Source organism: Amphiprion ocellaris, chromosome 21, assembly GCF_022539595.1.
Source record: "Amphiprion ocellaris isolate individual 3 ecotype Okinawa chromosome 21, ASM2253959v1, whole genome shotgun sequence".
Lineage (NCBI taxonomy): Eukaryota > Metazoa > Chordata > Actinopteri > Pomacentridae > Amphiprion > Amphiprion ocellaris.
Genome location: NC_072786.1, coordinates 7,699,446 through 7,718,434, shown reverse-complemented (window position 1 = coordinate 7,718,434; position 18,989 = coordinate 7,699,446). Strand labels below are relative to the sequence as shown.

The 18,989-nt window shown below is 40.0% G+C and overlaps 1 protein-coding gene across 1 annotated transcript; it reads right to left on the bottom strand.

The window, feature by feature from the left end:
• Positions 1 to 2,964: 2,964 nt before the first annotated feature.
• gxylt1b (glucoside xylosyltransferase 1b) lies at positions 2,965 to 18,865 on the bottom strand. Its single transcript, XM_055006621.1, has 7 exons — positions 15,830 to 18,865; positions 13,735 to 13,945; positions 12,741 to 12,872; positions 12,158 to 12,409; positions 11,833 to 11,956; positions 11,480 to 11,652; positions 2,965 to 4,809 (listed from the first exon to the last, which is right to left on the bottom strand). Exons 1-7 carry the CDS (start codon positions 16,021 to 16,023, stop codon positions 4,651 to 4,653), a joined length of 1,245 nt encoding a protein of 414 aa, XP_054862596.1. The 5' UTR covers positions 16,024 to 18,865; the 3' UTR covers positions 2,965 to 4,650.
• Between the last annotated feature and the right edge of the window lie 124 nt (positions 18,866 to 18,989).

Here is an 18,989-nt window from a genome sequence, read left to right as displayed (position 1 = left end):
GGGAGAATCCTTGAAAGCTGGCTCCCTTGACAGCAACACAATTTTTCAGCAAGCTGGACAGACATCATTTGGCTTGGCTTCGTGGCATTTGCGGTGTCGAGTCTGACAAACACGCGCGGTAAATAAGCTGTGAAGTAAATAAACCAATCTGCCGAAATACCCGTCACTCTCTCTCTCCGTCTTCTCGGCGAGCGAACCGCTGAAGCAAATTCAGTGTCAGTGTGAGCAAAGATGTCATATTCCATCTCACTGGGCATCAAACGTACCCCGGAGTCGCACACATGTAAATAAGAGACGCAGAACATGACATCCTGTTTGTGGGGAACATTCGGGTCCTCGTGCCGCTCTCTCTCATCTCCTGTAGCGGTGATATGTAGACCCCATTACAACATGTAAATGACCCCCTGCTGTGCAATCTTGGAACACCATATGACACACGCTCAAATGTGCAACGCAGAAGTTGTATAAGTGCAAGTGTGTGTGTGTGTGTGCGTGTGTGTGTGTGTGTGTGTGGTCTATACCATATGCATGCTAGACTTCAGCTGTCAGAATCACACAGTTGCTGTCTTGTCTTTCTGTATGGAAAGCTACATCAATAAGACGCACTTCAAAGCATTACGCTCACAATAAATAACACATATGAGCACAGGCAAAGCTCACAGGACCCGTAGTGAAGTTTCTCTCTAATAAGGTGTACTTACAAAGGGGTGTTTTAATGTAAACTATTGTTTTAATAAGGTTTAATGAATAATTCATACTTTATAGGCAATTAAAAATAAACCATATTTTGTCATGAGTTTAGACTCCAATGAATAGTTTAATGGGAACCAGTCATAGTGGAGCACTTTAGCTTCTTTCAGCTCATTGTTTTGGTTTAATGGCTGCAGCTTCATTGTCGTAGCAATAATTTAGGTTGTTTCCAGATGCAGCAGCCGGCGGTTTTCAGGGAAAAAGCCCCAGTAAATCGGCACTACCAGCATTTTCCAATAGACAGATGTCGAAGCATAGCAAGCGAACACAGCATTTAGCACATTTAGCAGCTGAAGCGGTTGACATGTACTGAAATGAGAGTGAATGTAAGAGTGGCTTATATTGGGCAGGTGACCAGAAACACAACTCCCAGTAATGTTTGTTAGTCTCAGTCACAAACTAAGCTAGGTTACTGTTATTTGTATAGCGCATTTAAAGCAACAGATGTTTATCCAATGTGTTTCCAACAGAGAAATAAGATGATTGTTATGTTATGTATAACAAAGTTAAGACAAGGCTCTAAGGCTCTAGGAGGGCAGACATCTGCCTCGACTGGTTAGGGCGAGGGTAAAGGGCTGAAAGAAAAGGATAGATACAAATAAGAAAACATAAACCGTGGGCAGACTGGGGAGGTCAATAACTGAGGATTAGAAAAGTACGGTTCCAGAACCAGAAAACCCTACATGGAGAAAGAGAGCAGAAAAGACAAAACAGGATAAACAAAAGACAAGTGGAACAGCGTTTCTAAGGGCACAAAGCGAGCGTGAAGCAGAATAGTGCCAGAATCTGTGGTTCTAATATGAGCATGTATAACAAATCAGATTTTCTGGTCATGGTTGTTGGTCTGTCGTGCACCTCTTTGATTCAGAAACGAAATAGAACAACATTGCTGTGGACTCCTATTGTTAGCTTTACCCACCTAATGCCAGTGTGATGGTGTATCAGCGAGTTCACTGTGCTTTCATCAAATGGTGCCCATACCTGAAATATGTTTGTTTCTCTGCAAACCTCTTTCTGTCTTCTTTTAATGACACCATTTTGAGGTTCAACTCTGTTTTGAGGGAAGAAACCTCCAAATAGAGCTCTGAGGCAACAAAAGTGCCTTAATTGCTGCACTGGCTATGACAGCCTTGTTCTTTTCTTTCATCAGTAACACTCTCCATCAGCCTTTTCTCTGTCCTCCCACTGTGCACTCATCTCTCCTCTTCAACATTTTGTCATGTGAAAAGGCTACAAAAAAAGAAGAAAAAAAGAGAACAGCCTTACCTGGATTTCTCTTTTTTTATCCATCACAAAAACAGACATACACACACGTTTAGTTATTCTGTTATGTCCCCATTCTCCCACTTTAAACGCTGGAGGTCACGTATTTATTTTAAATAGTTTCTCTTCCATCTGCGATAGCACAAAAGGAATAAAACCAGAGTTATTTATTACCATATAAAACATGTAGTTTCAGGAAAATGAAACCTTGGAGGATGGACGGTATTGAATTTTTCAACATGGTGTTCAATCCCAGCCATTGTCTTGGTCTCTCGGGGGACGTGGCCTCTTACATGTTGCATTTAAGCACACAGGTCAATAAAGGTAATTGATAAGGTCTCATACAGATATATAGTGATGAATGAAGGATATTTCTGCCGCAATGAATCAAACTACCTCCAGAGCCATAAATGGGTGATTGTGTGCCTCACCTAATGGGAATAAGCATAAACTCATTCCCCATAGTCAATGCCACACAGTGTCACAGACAGGCACCTATAGGGCTGCATTATTGGTCCATCACTTACACTTTATGAGCACCTCCAAGCTGAAGCAAGAGTTGTGTAGCGCTTCGGGTGGCCTAGTCATAGATTATTGGCAAGTTCATTGATCTGTCCGAGGAGGTGTTAGAAACATAGCATCAATCTTCTTCAAGTTAGATCTTTAAAAGCCAATAATAAAAGATGACTTACAATACAAAACTGAAGCGAGAGATGTTCAACTGATCCAAACCCACGAAACATGGAAGCTGAATAACACAATTCCAAAATCCTGATTTGCTTACTTTTTGTTTACCTGAATTGATAAATGATACCTTCCCCTTCCTCAAAAACAAACATTCATTTATATCAAAAAGTACCTCAAAGGTGCAGCTCTTGTCCAGGCGCTAGTGGACATATGAAAAAATGCTACCCTCTGGTGGTTAAAAGTAACACACTGCTGCACAAATACTACAAAACTGAAATGATCTTTAATGTAAAAACACAATGACATACAGACAACTAAACATAGCAACGTCACAGCATATCCTCACATCACAGTTTTGTTTTCAACCCTTAGTGTACAAAATACATTCAGTGGTGCAAAGACCATAATTGTAGAAATAAAAAAAAAAACATACTTTGGCATCAGGAGGGAACTCGTAGCTTATTCACATATTCAACAGCAATTTTTCTGCACACCTTTATCACTGACAAACATGTACATACTTTAAAAATGGAGTCCATAGTATGAAAATTTCACCAAAAGTTCATGAAACAAGACATTTTAAAAACATACTGCAGCATGTGAAAGTTTGACATTACAATAAATGCATTGCAAAACATGATGACAAAAAAAACCTTTTCACATGTGAACTGTACAGTACGTCCATCTGCATCCTTAAACTGAACAGAATAAATATTAAAGCTGCAGTCACTAATCAATTAGTTGTCGGCTATTAAAATTATCGCCAATTATTTTGATGTCAGTTCATCTGTTTAGATCATTTTTTCAAATAAAAAAAATCCATATTTTCTCAGTTTAAGCTTTTAAAAATTTCCTATTTTCTGGTTTCTTTCCTGATCTGATAGTAAACTGAATATCTTTATATCGTGGACGAATATTTGAGGATGTGTTCTTGGGCTTTGGGAACCGCTGATGATCATTTTTCACAATTTTTTAGACCCAACTAATTGACACATTAATTAACAATGACAATAATCATTAGTTGCAGCCCTAATAAATATTAATGCAGAAAAACAGTACTCTGATGGAGGTTTCATATACTTAACCACTGCTTGAATGACTGAAAAACAACCCCAGAATTCATTTATACAACCACTTGGCCTCAACTTTGTCTAAAAAATTATATTTTACACATGTTCTCTGTTGTTGAGTGGTTTCTTAAAGCCAAGAAAGTGGTGCAGTGCATTCACCTCTCAAATCTGGGCCCTGCAGAAAGTCTTGTACAGTTTAAATACAGTTTTTATCTCTTTTAATAAGAGGGTTTCACAAGGTTCAATAAATTCTCCAATATGGAAAGTCAAGAGCTACTCTTTCAAACTTTGATCTTTTGCACTTTCAGTCAGTAACAGAAAAATACTGAGAGAAGAAAGTGATACATCGAAGAGATTAGATGCTTGTCAAGGCAAAAAAACTATGAAAACATCAGAAAAAAATCCATGTATTAATCTGTAGCACATATTTGTCTGGTAAAATTCAGTACTCTGCTAGAAGACCAACTGGCCAATGTTACAGTAGATTTCAGTGGATTTACATCACGCTCTTATCCAGAGCAATTTACAAGAGGTGAACAGTTATTAGTCTCAGCCTGAGACAATCCCAGCTGCCTTATGGAGCTTTAAGCAGCTGCTCACTGAAAAAAAAAAATCTGAAAGCTTCACTCGTTAGTTGTGTGCCACACTGCAGCAGTGTTTCATTAGTTCTGTCAGTCTGCCAGGTTACCATTTGTTTACCACGCTGTAGCTGCTGCCTCTTGTGCTTCAGTCAAACAAACCGTTCGCTTCAAAACAGACAAGTTTCAGTTCAGTGGTTTTCAAGATCAGCAGTCAGGAGTTCCATTTCTTGCTCGAGCTTATAAAACTTAGACGAAGAAGGTTCTCGTTTTGGCCTCCGTCTCATCACGGTCATTCATTTTCACCCATGTGGAGGCTTCCTGTTGATGTTTGCCAGACTGTGCATCAGCCTCTTGGTGAAGAGTGAATGCGATTTACCACAGTAGGTGTGAGTCGTCCCCAGCAGTTCGTTCTCCAAAGGGTCCAGCAAAGAAGTCGTTGGGTCTGTGCCAAAAGCGTACTGGAATGACAAAACAATTAGATTTGGTGTTAAATTCCAAAGTTATAAATGTTCATTTTCAAAGAAAAACATACTGGATTTGATGCATTGTGCTTGGAAAATGCAGAAGAGCTTTTTTTTAATGTGGTTTGTGCTGAATATCAATATAAACTTACTGGCAACATTTGTAGCTCGAACGCAATGAAGGAAACTTTTATGTATCCAACTTGGTTTTCACGCTTCCAGGCAGCATGAATTGCACTTTTCCATCTCTGTTTCTTCAAAAAGTTTAAAAGGGTGGTGGGATCCTAAAGGTTCAGGGAAGTGGGCTCAGAAACTGGAGTCATGATTCCCCCGAGGACGGCTCGCTCTTAACCCCCCACTGTTGCACTGGAATTGATCAGATTCCCTCAGTAAGCAAGCAAAGCGGTGCTCTGGGCAGCGTTTGGGCTTGAAAGATAGCTTTCCACAGGAAAAAAAATTGCAAATTAAATCAGTAAGGCGTGCCGAAGTCTTGTGGGATTCCAAATCTGATCAGTCTGGCGGGCAAAACATAAAGAGGTCTGTGTTGTTGGAGTCACTTTTATGCTATAAGCTTACCGTCCAGCGATAACCGGGGCTTACAGGAGAAATTTCATGTCCTCCCAATAATGAAGGGGCCTTTACAATGCTCCGAGGAAATCAAAGGGGAATTACCATTTTTTATGCCAGCTCATTTTCTTGCAGTTGGAGTCTCTGATATTGGGTCACAAAGAGAATGGCGTTTTTACGAGCACATACTTATACACACCCGCCGGTCATAAAGTTGCATTTACAGTTGGTGTATTGATTTTGTGCGGCTGACAGGGCACTGCCGGTGCACAGACTCCGGCTCTAAACGTGCCGGTCGGTTGTAAAATTTAACTGCTGCTTCGGAGGCTCAGCTTTTTGCAGCGGTGGGAGGGATGGGATGCTTTATGACGGACGGACCGCTGTGGTCTGCTCGAGACGCAGACGGGGAGGAGCGCCGCTGTTTGTAGGAAGCTCTTCTTTGTGTGAGGATACACAGCATAGACACTCATTTACATACTCCCGTTTAATATTAACCGTTTGATTGAAGACGCCGGTTTAAAGATTAACCAGGAAGGATTGACCAAAAAAGTAAAAATCTGTAGTTTCAGCTCAGCATAAATGAAATGTCCATCAGGCTTTGTCTTGCTGTGATTATTAAAGTATTGACTTGCTGATTTTGGCTTGTCAGTGATATTTAGGACACTTCTACCATTTGCGACAAAGAGGATTTGATGAAATTGGTGAACAAAATTGATGTTTTTTTTTTCCATACTTAACTAAGTTATATCAAAGTCCTTTCAGGCAACACCTCCAAGAAGTTTTTTCCAACAAAACCAGGTCCCGATCTAAATAAAAGTGACATCAATGGTCACAAAATGCTAAAATATAAGCCCAAAAGAAGGTTTAGAAAGTGTTTCCCCCCACATACTTAAACTATGCATGTGCACAGTTACGCCATGCCACACTTGAATCAAAGTTACAAATAGATTGAGCTGATGTTTCCCAGTTTGTCTGTTATGAAACAGACGACTTGTTTTTGGTGGGAGTGGAGGTACACTTGTTACACAACCACCAACACAGATTATCCCATAGATTCTAAACAGGATTCCTAAAGTGGCGAGTCTCTCCCTTACAACGTCTCACTAACATTTGGCAGATTTCAGTTCCAGGAACTTGAGGCAGGGGTGAAGAGGCACAAACTTTATCAGAATGGCCCCCTAACTAGCCTTTCTGTTTACATTGCAGAGTAAGAAATAGAACAATAGAGGGTTTGCTACATTAGCTTATATGGCAGATTTGACACTGTTGATGGTAGCGTTGATAGAAGACAACTGCTACTTGACAAAGACATCGAAAAAGCACAAAAAAATTCTCATTGTCCTATCTTAAACTATTTAGTGCTGACTTTTCAGAGTTCAACCAATCAGCATCAAGTCCGACACAGCAGGTTTTCAGAGACTGCTTAGAAGTACCAATATTGCAGGAGGAACTTATTTCTCCCCAGAGAAATAAGTTCCTCCTGAAAGAACTGCACCTGTAGAACCTCCTTTAAGAGGTTTTTGCACTTCTTGCAGCAGAAACATGCACAAAGGCTCGGTTCTAACCCTGAAACACCCAACAGTGGCTTAGAAACTGTCCAGCTGCCAAGCATTACTAATCTCTCCAGACATATTTGACATGCTGCAGCAGGAAAATCACAGGTGTAAATAATCACGTTTTGGTTTCAGTGTCCTGATTTTTCACTGTCATAATTTACGAGCCACTTTTATTGTCAACCATTTATTTCAATTCAGCTTTACTTCTATAGCACTAATTCACAACATAAGTCATTTCAGAGCATTTCACAGAGTAAGGTCACAACTTGACCCAACAATTGTGGTATTAGTACCACCTGCTATGATAAGTGACAAGCTGCATTTCAAGTCCCATGCTGTTTCTTTTTCCTTTAAGTACTTACTACAGCCCTGATAACGTATGTAATGTTTCATGCTGTATGAATACAACTGGGACATAATATTGCACCTAAACTTTGACTGTCACAGTCTGTAGTGTGAAATGAGCTGGCATGTGGCACTCTCAGCAGTTAAAGCTCGTTTCACACGAGTTGCCATGACATTTGAAGCATAAATGCACATAGGATTGAGTTTGAAAAGGGCCAGAAAATTCACATGTAGTAGGACATCATAGCATTTTTGGCATACAAAATCATATTCAGGCTTACTATATAGTATAGTAGTATAGGTACTGGAATGCACCCAACATCTCTGCACTGAAAAACCTCTAGTTTCCTGTCATTCCTCACCTGTGCTCCAACTATCTCACCTGACTACACACCTGCTTCACATCAGTAATCTGCACCAATGTATCTGGGCTCTCCAAGCAGCATTTGCACTTTTGCTACAGTGTTGTTGCCTATACAGGCTTGGAAGCGCTTTTATTTTCAGGCAGGCTCCTTGTATATTATCCTTTTACATCTGATGGCCCTTTGTGGAAGTTTGCAAAATGACAGGCTGGGAATGGTAGAAGCCAGGACAGGATTGCAAATTTGACACGTTTTGGTACATTGCTATTGTTCCTGTCCTCTTTCAAATGAGACTCACTTCTGCATTGTTCCATTTTATAAAAACCCAAAGCATGTCCTCACATCTACAATACATTTTAAAATTGAATTAAAGTACACAAAACACTAATTTGCCATGAAATCTGCGCTTCTTTTCTGCACCAGTTTCCATCACCTCTACTAAGCTACCAGTGTGTGAATGTCCTGTTACTCGTCTTCAAATAGCCTGAAGCTGCAGATGAAGGAGCTGAATCTAATGAAATTGTCTGTCCAGAGATATTAAACACATTGATGATTAATCCATACTCCTGCATCCTCCTGGCAAACCAGATTCCATCATAAATCCATAAAAATAATAACAATTGGAAAACAAAAATGTACTGTGGAACCCATGTGTGTGGGTGTTTCTACCAGAACATGTAGTACAGGTACATGTGTGTCTACTGCCATAATTGATCCTGTCCTATAAAGCCACAGTCTTAACTGCAGGCCATGGATAAGGTATGGATAAGCCATCATCCTGATCTATGTTCAATAGGAAAGCAATGAGACTCCCAGCGTTGATGGCTTCATTAAGTAAATGCCACTCGTGTCGTCAATATCATTACACTGCTGGTAAGCAACCCATAAACATCCTCATGGGGGAAATTAGCTTTCACTCCAACCATCTGCCAACGGGTGGAGATTTGTGTCTTCCGATGCAGGCAATCTGAAGTCCCCAGGACTTTCAGTCTTTAGGGTCAGCAGCTAATCCAAAATCTCATCTAGGAGGGTGAAGAAACAGGCCAGCGGAGGGGAGCAGGTGTGTCACTGGGTTCATTGGGGTTATAAAAGAGCATCTTGCATCAGATGTTGCAGCAAATTACACCTGTAACACTGAAAAGGCTCACCGAAGCCTTTTTAAAACTTTGATGTACCCAAGAGACTTTTAAAGGAGGGTTGCCTGCTCCCAGACTGACCAGTAACCCAATTTAGTTCTGACGCAACTATTTTTCCATATCTTAGTTTTAAACTGACAGGGACTTGTATATTTTATTCTGAAAGTGGAATAATAAAAACCTTTTTCCCTTGAGTTTGTCCAATAACATTCCTAAACTGGACACATGCTAAACCCCTCGCCTGCTTAAGGTCCGCTTGTCGATACACTGTAATTTACAGATGTGGCACTTCATGTGACGGCTACGGTTGACGCTAGCTAGGCGGCTGTGCACAGAGAAGCCTCTAGTCTCCACTTAGCTCCCCTCAGACAGGCATGTGACCACAAATTACTTTATACAAGGCATTCTGATGTCGGATTTACCCAAGATCAAACCAAGTAATTTCATCTACATGGACTGTTTTCTATCAGCAGAGCAACATCAATATCCCAGTTGATCATGTTGATTTATTTGGCCCAAATCAATATATAATATTTAAAAATCTATTTTATACTATGTCATCATTGGAAGACATCTGAATGGATTGTGTTATGTGTTAAGCAGGGGGAGAGTGACTGAGCCAGTGAGGAAGAAAATACTACTTTTAACCACAACAGTGAGCAAAAACACTGCAAAACAGCCTGATTGTCTTCCATTCAAAATGGTTGCATGTGCTGTAAAATCACTTGATTTAATTCCTTATTTCACGTTTCTGAACTAATATTTGACCACACACTTGTCTGGACTACATGTATTGCAGTAACTGAGTGGAAACTAGAGGCTTCTCTGCGCACAGACACCTAGTAGCATCAATCAGTAGGCATTTGATGGATTAGATTGTGACTTCAACAACAACTTGGGTTATATTTTTTTCTTCTAAACCGAATGAATCCCTGCATGCACACTGGACAAGCCATACAGAATCAAAAGTTAATTTTTAACCTGACAAAATAAATCAGCCAACATTACACTTTACATTTACTACAAAGACTGCAACCGAAGAATGATTGAAAACAGTGCTTTTGCTGGAAGAGCATCAGTGCTCAAAATCCATCCATCCATGATCTATACACCGCTTAATCCTCATTAGAGTCGTGGGGGGCTGGAGCATATCCCAGCTGACTTAGGGTGAAGGCAAGGGACACCCTGGACAGGTCACCAGTCTATCGCAGTGCCACATATAGAGACAAACAAGCACACTCACATTCACACCTATAGATAATTTAGAATTATCACTTAACGGCATGTTTTTGGACTGTGCGAGGAAGCCGGACTACCTGAATGCACCCATGAATGCACAGAGACAACATGCAAACTCCATGATCAAAATCAAAATGACAGGCCTGCTGATAATTGGCTTGTTCACTGGCCTGAGCTTCTGGAAAATCAGGAAGACCGCAGATAGAAATGACGTCCAAACACTGCTGGTCTATGCAAACGATCGGATCACGGCTGCCGATGCTCGGTATGACGAACTCAATCGTAAGATGAACAATTTGCTTGGTGTGACTGTTGATGTGACTCACAGATTGGAAGCCATCAGGGTGAGAATCGCTACAGCTGGGGTCTAAAACTGTTGAGAGCAGTTGGGGAAAGGTGAAATTGCTCCACTCCTGCCTAAATATGAAGGAAACTGATTACATTCTGGTGCCCCTGGAACAATAACAAACTCCTCTGGAAGTTTCATGGCCAAGAGATAGCTCTCCTAAACCCCCCCCCCACTTTCCCAAGGACACCTGTTGACTTTTGGACCGGGCCAACCGAGGACGTCTCCATAGCAACCTGCTGTGTTATCCCGCTCCCACCCTCGTGAACTGAGACACCGGAGGTCTGAGACGGAAGAAGATGGGCTACACGCATACACACACATCGGACTCATGAACTGAGGACTGAGCTAAACATTCGCACACACATGTCCATATCCCCCTCCCCCCCGCCTCCACAAGCTTTCCTCGCTATGCACAGGGGTCAGGAATCCGTGCGCAGAAATTTTGCTGCACAGGAACCGACTAACTGTGCAGTGCTCCCCCCTCCACCACCCCACATCCTCATCCCAACTATCCTTGTCTTATGTCATGCTTTGCCTGTTGCGGGTTTGTTTGTTTTTTTTAGGTTCCTTCTCAAATTGAATTTCCCAACATTGGAGGTTTCATTTGGTACAATGAGTCTTTTTTTTTCCTTTTACCCTCTGCTATCCCTACCCAGATCCCAACATGTCCGTTTTCTTTTTTCCCCAAGAAAGGTGCGTGCAGCACTGCGCAGCAGCCGGAGCTGTCATTGGTGGGGCAGCTCAAATGAAATTTCGTTGTATATGAAAGTGTGCAATGACCAATAAAGATTGATTGATTGAAAATATTACTTTTTATCTACTTGTTATGCTTTAGATAGGAAAAACTTTCAGCTTCTAAATTTCTTCAGTGAAGAATAACATGAGTCACCAAATGACCAAGAAGTGCAAGGACATCAAATGCAATAAAGAGAAATGTTTGCAGCTGATACTTGAGCTATTTCATTCAGAGTACTTTAGTTTTTCGAGTCTTGACTTGTTTGTGGAGTCCATGTGTTGCCTCAACATGCAAGGATCGAAATCACAACCCACCTACAATGTGCACTGCAGCTAAATATTCCAGCATCACCCACACTCTCCCGCAAACATACAAACCTTTTTAATGGCCTCGTAAACAGCCCTGAAAGCAGGTTGTTTGTAGTCGTGGTAAACCCCTCTGTTTCCATGCAATATGTAGATGCCATCCTCCTCCGCAGAGGCACAGTTACTGCCATAGATACAATGATCTGGGCGATAGTTCCACTTGCAGGGAAACTCCAGGAAGGACTCTGGGAATGGAGGCACACAAACAATTTAATAAACAAATCGATGCTACACACTCGGTATCCTGTACACTTTTGCAGGTATGACATGCTGGTGTTTAAAACGCATAATTCATGACCTGGCACCGTATGGATATATGCATGCTCTATATGCTTTAGTATATGTCTGGGCGTGTGCAATCTTACCAGGGTTGTAGTGGAATATTATATTGAGAAGGTCCTGGTCTCCCCAGGTTATGTTCAGTTTGTATTTTTGAAGCAGAGGCATCAGCAGCTCCTCCCAACGCAGCCCCACTGATGTCATGTCATTCTGTCAACACACGTGTATATGCAACAGTCAAACACATTGTGCACACATCTTCACACTGAAACAGAATTAAATAGGTTCCTTTCAAAGACGTTGGGGCAAACAAACTACAGCAGGAGGAGGACATCTTGTGGTCAACACAGGTAGTGCACTCATACAGTGAAACAAAACACAGAATTGTCTCTTTCCGACGTTCATCCTTACTTTAAAGAACGTGCTCCTCATCCTTGTCATGTTCATGAGCATGACCCCTGAGTTGATGCCTGTCCTGCCGTAGAAAGGGTGGCGGGCGAAGCGGTTGTACCAGGCAATGCGGGGCTCCTCGTGCTCTGGGGCCATAGCAGCCAGCTGAGATGAATTAAACTGGGATAGAAAATCCCACAGTTGGTCTACAGGCTGCAGGAACAGGATGTCCGAGTCGACGTACACGATGGAGTCGATGTCCTTTAGGATGAGCTGCAGAGGACAAACACAGATGACACTTTAAATATTAATAATGTGGATGCTCTTCAGTGTTCTGAATGGTGCAAACATGGAGTATGTTCTATGGTTATATAACAAAAGAGATATTTCCCAGGTTAACTCAAAATAAACTTGAATTTACACTTCATTTAAGTACTTGGAAGTACATTCGAGCACAAAGGAGTCTGTTTATAGCCTAAATAACTTATTCCAGAGTTACAGAACCCTAAATTAAAACAGAGAATGTCAGAATGACAAGCATTACATAAATGTTTCCACGTTGATCGTTAGTATGAAAACATTTTTCTCTCTGTAATAAACTCACAGGTAAGAAAAGCCTCTGAGACGCGCAGGGTTTGAAGAGTTTCTTCCACTCAGCTGCGTTCTCACTGGGAAAGCTGATGGAGTAGACCGTATAGTTGAACCTGGAGCGAATAAAACCAGGCCACGACTCCAACTGGAACACAAATAAGAATTAATTTGTCTCCTTCTGAAAGTAAGACACAGATTAGCCCACTGTATGGAATGAGGACAGCATGCACACACCAAGACAGGCTTGCACCCCAATTTAAGATAAGTCACAACTCGACAATGGAAAAAGCTAGCTAACATTGCAATTCTGAATAGCATGTAATCTGTAAAAATAAAAACAAGCAAGTTTAACCATGTGAAGCCCGGAACCTGCTGATGGGTTTGAAATTCATGTTATGTAAACTAAAGAAACTGTAAAAACAGAAAAAAATCAGCACATTTTCAACTATCCAATGCTCCTTGACCTAATCATTTGTGGTGTGTCATCAGGAAACTTAACCAAATCGTAGCTTAAAATCACGATGTTTTATCAAAATCACTTTGTTCTGCATGATTCATTTAAAAAATGCCAAAAAGAAACCCTTTGCATGACACAGATTCTGTGAAAAAGAAAAAACTAAAATTCTGCACTCCACTACAAAACTGACAAGCAATGACTCAGCTGTGACCAACGCTCACATGACAAGTACTCATTTGATCATTCATTCACTTTTCTTCTGACTGAACTTCAGTCAGAGCAGATATGAGACAATTACAGCAACAAATTAAATATGCAAGTAGTAAAATAGCAATAGTGGATGCTTGGAAAAACATTGCACATGTTAATCTATTTTTTAAAAAATTTTTGTAAAATAAATGAGGAAATTCAATTTGTTTTTTCTTTCTAATGTGGACTTCATATTGCAATGAACAATGAGCTCACAGTGAGTTAAAAACCACTCAGGACCTGCTTGGGGCAATCAAAGTTAATAATTACATTGTACAGGTAATAGATATTTCCTACTCACAGCTTCCATGAAGCTGGCGTGGAGCTGATCTTCAGCAAAGATGTGCAGGTAGAGGCGTTTGACGCTGAAAAGCACAGCAGACTTGATCATGGTGAGAGTCTCCTCCAGCCTCTCCCCACAGGCCACCACAGCCAGGTGCATGGGAGGCTCAGGTCTGCTCTGAATGCTGGCACCAGCAGCCTCCATCTGACCACGCTGACGCATGATGTACCTGAGAGAAATAGGGCACAGAGTCGGACACCTGTCATACTGGCACACGTCAACTGTTGGATGCCCAACTGTGTCGCACAATGGAAAAATACAAAGAAAATCCCCCAAAATCTTGAAAAGGCTGCAAATTTTATTAGATATTTAGATTTTACATAATAAAAGGTACAAAATCCCCAGAAAGTGATCAACTACAACATGGCACTGGTAAAAACTGCAACTGAAACTGCACCAGACAAATATACATCAGAGGAAGAACCTGAAACAGATGGTACTGTTTACATGTCTAAAATCAGAGACACTGACAAATGTGGTTGAAGTTATGTTGTCTAATGTCATATCACAACAGTCTATCAATGGCTGTAGTGGTACACCTGACTGAACCTTACCACACATGCGCACACATAAGCAATTCTACGTCATTTATGTGCATTCCATATAAGTTGACATGTATGTGCAGCATTTGTTATGATCTCAGACCCCAAAGAGCATATGCCTTCAGACTGATATCATTTTACTTAACGTTTGCAAAGCAATCACACTTGGTTTTTCTCAGATTTGAAAATGATCACTGAAAAAATTAAGCTACGTAAGGATGTTTTAATATTGGCAGTATGCCGCTTCCACATTTCACTACAAAACATGGCTGCAACTAACAATTATCTTCATTGTCAGTTACTCTTGATGATGATTTTCTTGATTATTTGGCTAGTTGTTTTTACAGTGTTATAAAATGGTGAAAAATGTGGATCAGTGGTTCACAAAGCCAAGATGACAAAGGTTTTGTTCTATCCACAATCCAAAGATACTTATTTTATGATCTTAAAAGAAGAGAGAAACTGAACAGAAATTTTTCATGTATGAAAAGCTGGAATCAGTGAATAGAGACATTATTTTTTTTTGGCAACTTATTTAATAGTTGACAACTAATCGATTAGTTATTGTAACTCTAACGAATAATCAGAGTTTGACAAATGAAGCCCTTACCCTTAATCTCTTAAGTCTAAAAACTAGTCATAATGTTTGACTTTGGCCTGTTTCTTCTTCTTTTGGTGTTTCCTTCAATTTGTGTCACAGAAAAAGTCTATATTTTAGACTTTTGGGCAGACGAGCAATCTAAAGATCCTTTTGAAATGTATTTTCTGACCTTTTCATGGACAAAAATCTCAAAAATCTTGTCTACATTCATGTTAACAGTGACCTCTGAGGGATTAGAAAGTAGACTGCTGTTCTCTCAAAGACATAAACAGTCAGGTGTCAAAACAAATGTGGATTCATACATCACACAAACATGCCGACTACACATTAGTAAAGCTAGATGTTTTCACGCTATTGTGTTTTGTAATGCAAATTTGCCTAAGATGAAAGGCTGGTTTGGGCTGTGGGAACCAATGATGCTGTGGGTTACACTGCATCTGCTTGAGATGAGAATAGATTTAACTTTTAGGACAACAAAATGAAGCTTAGCATCTAACCGGAAATGCAAAGGAAGCAGGACTTTTTCTGCAATGTGATGTAAACACAGTATGTTGCAGTATAAACAGTATGGACAGTGAGTGGTATGTAAATGTGGTAGTTTTAAACAACAATGTAAAGGTACACGTACAGGTAGGGATAACGGTAGAAGATATATACAGTGTATGTAAACAGTACAAACATGATCAGTAAATACATGGCTATCAATAATGTGAGCTAAATGTGTAGCTAACAATCTCAGCTACAGTATAACTCAGTATTAGCTGTTTGTAGTGAGTTTTAGCCTTCACATTCCTATACATCACTATTGTTAATACAGAACATCCTTTACACCCATTTATATTCACAACTACACTTATCATATCAAATATTTAATTTTTAGTCCATTAACCACTTGTAAATCCCGTCCTACCTGTTGTACCAGTGGGTGTTTTGGGGCCCGGCTCTGTCCGCGGCCCCTCGCCGGGCTCCGGGGACTCTCGGTGGGACGAAGACCCTCTTCGGTCCGACCGACACGTCCGAGTAAAACAGTTTACTGTAAACGTACAAGCCCGAAAACACGGCGAACACCGTGCACAGGGTCAGTGCACGAATGTACCGCCGCATTATGGAGTCTAAAAACGCTACTCGGAGCCAAAGTCATGACACAGAAACTAACGTTGTATCAGAGCCGCAAAATTGGACGCCATGGTAACGGACTTCCGGTTAGACTTAACAAAATAAAACCATTACTAGAGGTGAAAATGGCGCCCTCTCACGGATTTGCAAAATGTTGCAATTTCTTTGTCTGGTAATGTTTGCTTTCATTATCTCATCGAAACGTTATATTCTTTTTTTTTTTAAAAATATTTTATTATATCAGTATTTTCTACTCATGAAAGAATCTATGTAATAACAGTGTTTTTCTACATATAAAAAAGCCCTATGCAATATCAGTATTTTCCAAAGTCGGATGAATCTGTGCAATATCTTGAAATTCTACATATAGGTGCATTTGTACAGTATCAACAGTATTTATGTATGTTTCCTCATTATTTTTATTTTTCTACTGATGTCCCTATGCTTTTGCACTGTCCCTTTTGCGATAACACAGCAAATTTCCCCACTGTGGGATTACTAAAGCTGATCTGATCTTATAAAACAGTTTAAATACATATTTGTTTCACATACTTTACACAACTGAAACTGTGTACATTTCTGAATACGGTCTTGTTGTTAAAGACTGAGGAACAGAAATGATTTGCTATGACAGTTTGCATTTTTCACCTTTTATATAAATCAAATATGTAAAATAAATATTTGTGTATCCACAATAAATTCCCTGGATGTATGGCCATACGCTAATAATTGGACAAACTCACATGTTATTTGTAATATTCTTCACTTCTGTCATAACGATTTTCTAATTACTTTTCGCGTCTTACTTGCTTACTTTACCCTAATTTAGTCCATCATCTCTATGGATGAGGACATGTGTCTGCAGTAAAGGAGGCTGCATTTTCAGTACCGCAGTTGCCGAACCGCATTTCTCTGACCTTTGTTCTGAACTGGATGATTATGGGATTAGCATATAATGAAGCTGAGATGAACAACAGTCACAGTGTGATTGTTGATTGATTGGTTTAGCATTAAAACTGTTGTGATGTCTTCAGTTGAACAGCTAAGTTATCATTGCCTTGTTAGAGTGTGAGTAACAAACTACAATAGACTTAAGGCATTCTAATAAACCTTTAAAACTATGCCATTTTGACAGAAAGTGCAATTTGGGTGGAATAAACCTTTAAAACTACAACGTTATATTTACAAAGTATTTTTTGGGTGAAACAAGCATTTACCCATAAACACTTAAAAACAGTGGTATTTTGTGTGGCGTAAACCTTTAAACCAAGCACCTAATGCCAATTCCATTTTTGAAACGCAAGGAACCTAAAAGTGTGGTCCTTTAAACTGCAGATGCATCATGTTACCTTTACCCACTTTTTATTATTTCCACTATTCAGGCTTTTATTTTGAAAGCGGCAGAATCTCACTTGCGGGTCTCGTCTTTGTCAATTGATTCTGATAGCAGCTCCTGCAACAGAAGCCGGAGGTCGAGACCCTCGATGGGGGAAGGGTGGGAGCGAAACCCAAAGTTGATTCCACTCCCACTCCCCCCCAAAGCCCCCCTCAGCCTCTGTCTGCAGCAACACTCAATGGGTTTCACCTCTGAAAAGGCCCATTCACTGTGGCTTTAAGTGACTAGTCGTTTTTGTTGAGGTGTCTGCATTTTACAAACAGACCTAAACTGAGATTGCATTTTCATTAGGTGTGGGAAAACCAGTGTAGTGGGCTGATACGTGGTTGAATTAATTGGTCTCTATAGGTGACAGTCAGCAGTGGCTGCTCACAACTTGCATAAGCCTTTATATGGTTTACTACTATGTGGGATAACACAATTATTATGTTTAAAGTACAGGATGATAATGTATAATCTGTTAAAAGAACCTTAAATCTGAGTATATTAGGAAGACGGTGATTCATATGTGTTTACATTAGCGGAAGCTCAGTTTTCATTTTGGTTACTTCAAAGGAAAGGTAAATTTTCAACAGATACTGGCAAAAAAAAAAAACTAAAATATGTACAGTTTTGGTTGGAATAAACATTTAAACCTGTAAATGAGTTGTTACCAAGTACTATCTGGGTGGAATCAACCATTAAAACTATATCTAACTGGGCAGAGAGTAGAATTTGGATGGAATAAACCTTTAAAAGCACAACTGATTAATCACAAAGTACTAATGGCTGGAACAAACTTTTAAACTGTAAGTACTTTGGCAGAAATTAGTATTTTGATTGGAATAAACATGTAAAACCACAAGTCAGTAGTAAGAAGTACTATTAGCATGGAAAAAAATGAGACAAACTTGGGTTGAAAATCACAAGTCACACTCAAAGATTCATGCCACCCAATTATTACTTTAGAACTAATAAATACTTGGACAAAAAGTAGTATTGGGGGGAATAAACCTTTTAAACCATAACTCATTCGTTGAAAAGCACTACTTGAGTGAAATAAAGATTTACAACTAAAAGTGCCTGAACAGAAAGTAGCATTTTGGGTGGAATAAACATCTACATTTATAAAACTGTTATAAAAATTGAATGGGGGTGAAATCAACCTTTAAAACTATGAGTACTCAGACAGAAAATAGTATTTTAGGTGGAATAAACTTTCAAAACCACAACTCATAGTTCAAAAGGTACAGTCCACTCAAATAGTACTTCAAAGCTAATAAGTACGTAGGCAGAAATGAATATTTTGGGTGGAATAAACTTTTAAAACCAGAACTCAGTAGATACAAGGGTGTGTTAGGGTGGAACAAACCTTTCAAAATCCAAAGTTGAACACTTATCATCCAGTTCAGTAGGTGGCGCTATCACGACAAACAAGGGTCCTAAAAACGCGGTCCTGAAACTGCAGCCGCCCCCACTGCAGATGCACAATACTGTAGACAGCAGCAGTTACTGAGTTAATCACCAGATGGGGCTAAAACCTGCCAACAACCAGCTGAAAAAAAAGGCAAGAATAAGA

Coding starts and splice junctions, on each gene's coding strand:
- gxylt1b (XM_055006621.1), bottom strand. CDS start 16,023: ATGCGGCGGTACATTCGTGCACTGACCCTGTGCACGGTGTTCGCCGTG. Junction 11,957..12,157: donor TGAGGAGCACGTTCTTTAAA/GTAAGGATGAAC, acceptor GTGTGTTGACAG/AATGACATGACATCAGTGGG. Junction 4,810..11,479: donor TTTACGAGGCCATTAAAAAG/GTTTGTATGTTT, acceptor TTGTCATTCCAG/TACGCTTTTGGCACAGACCC.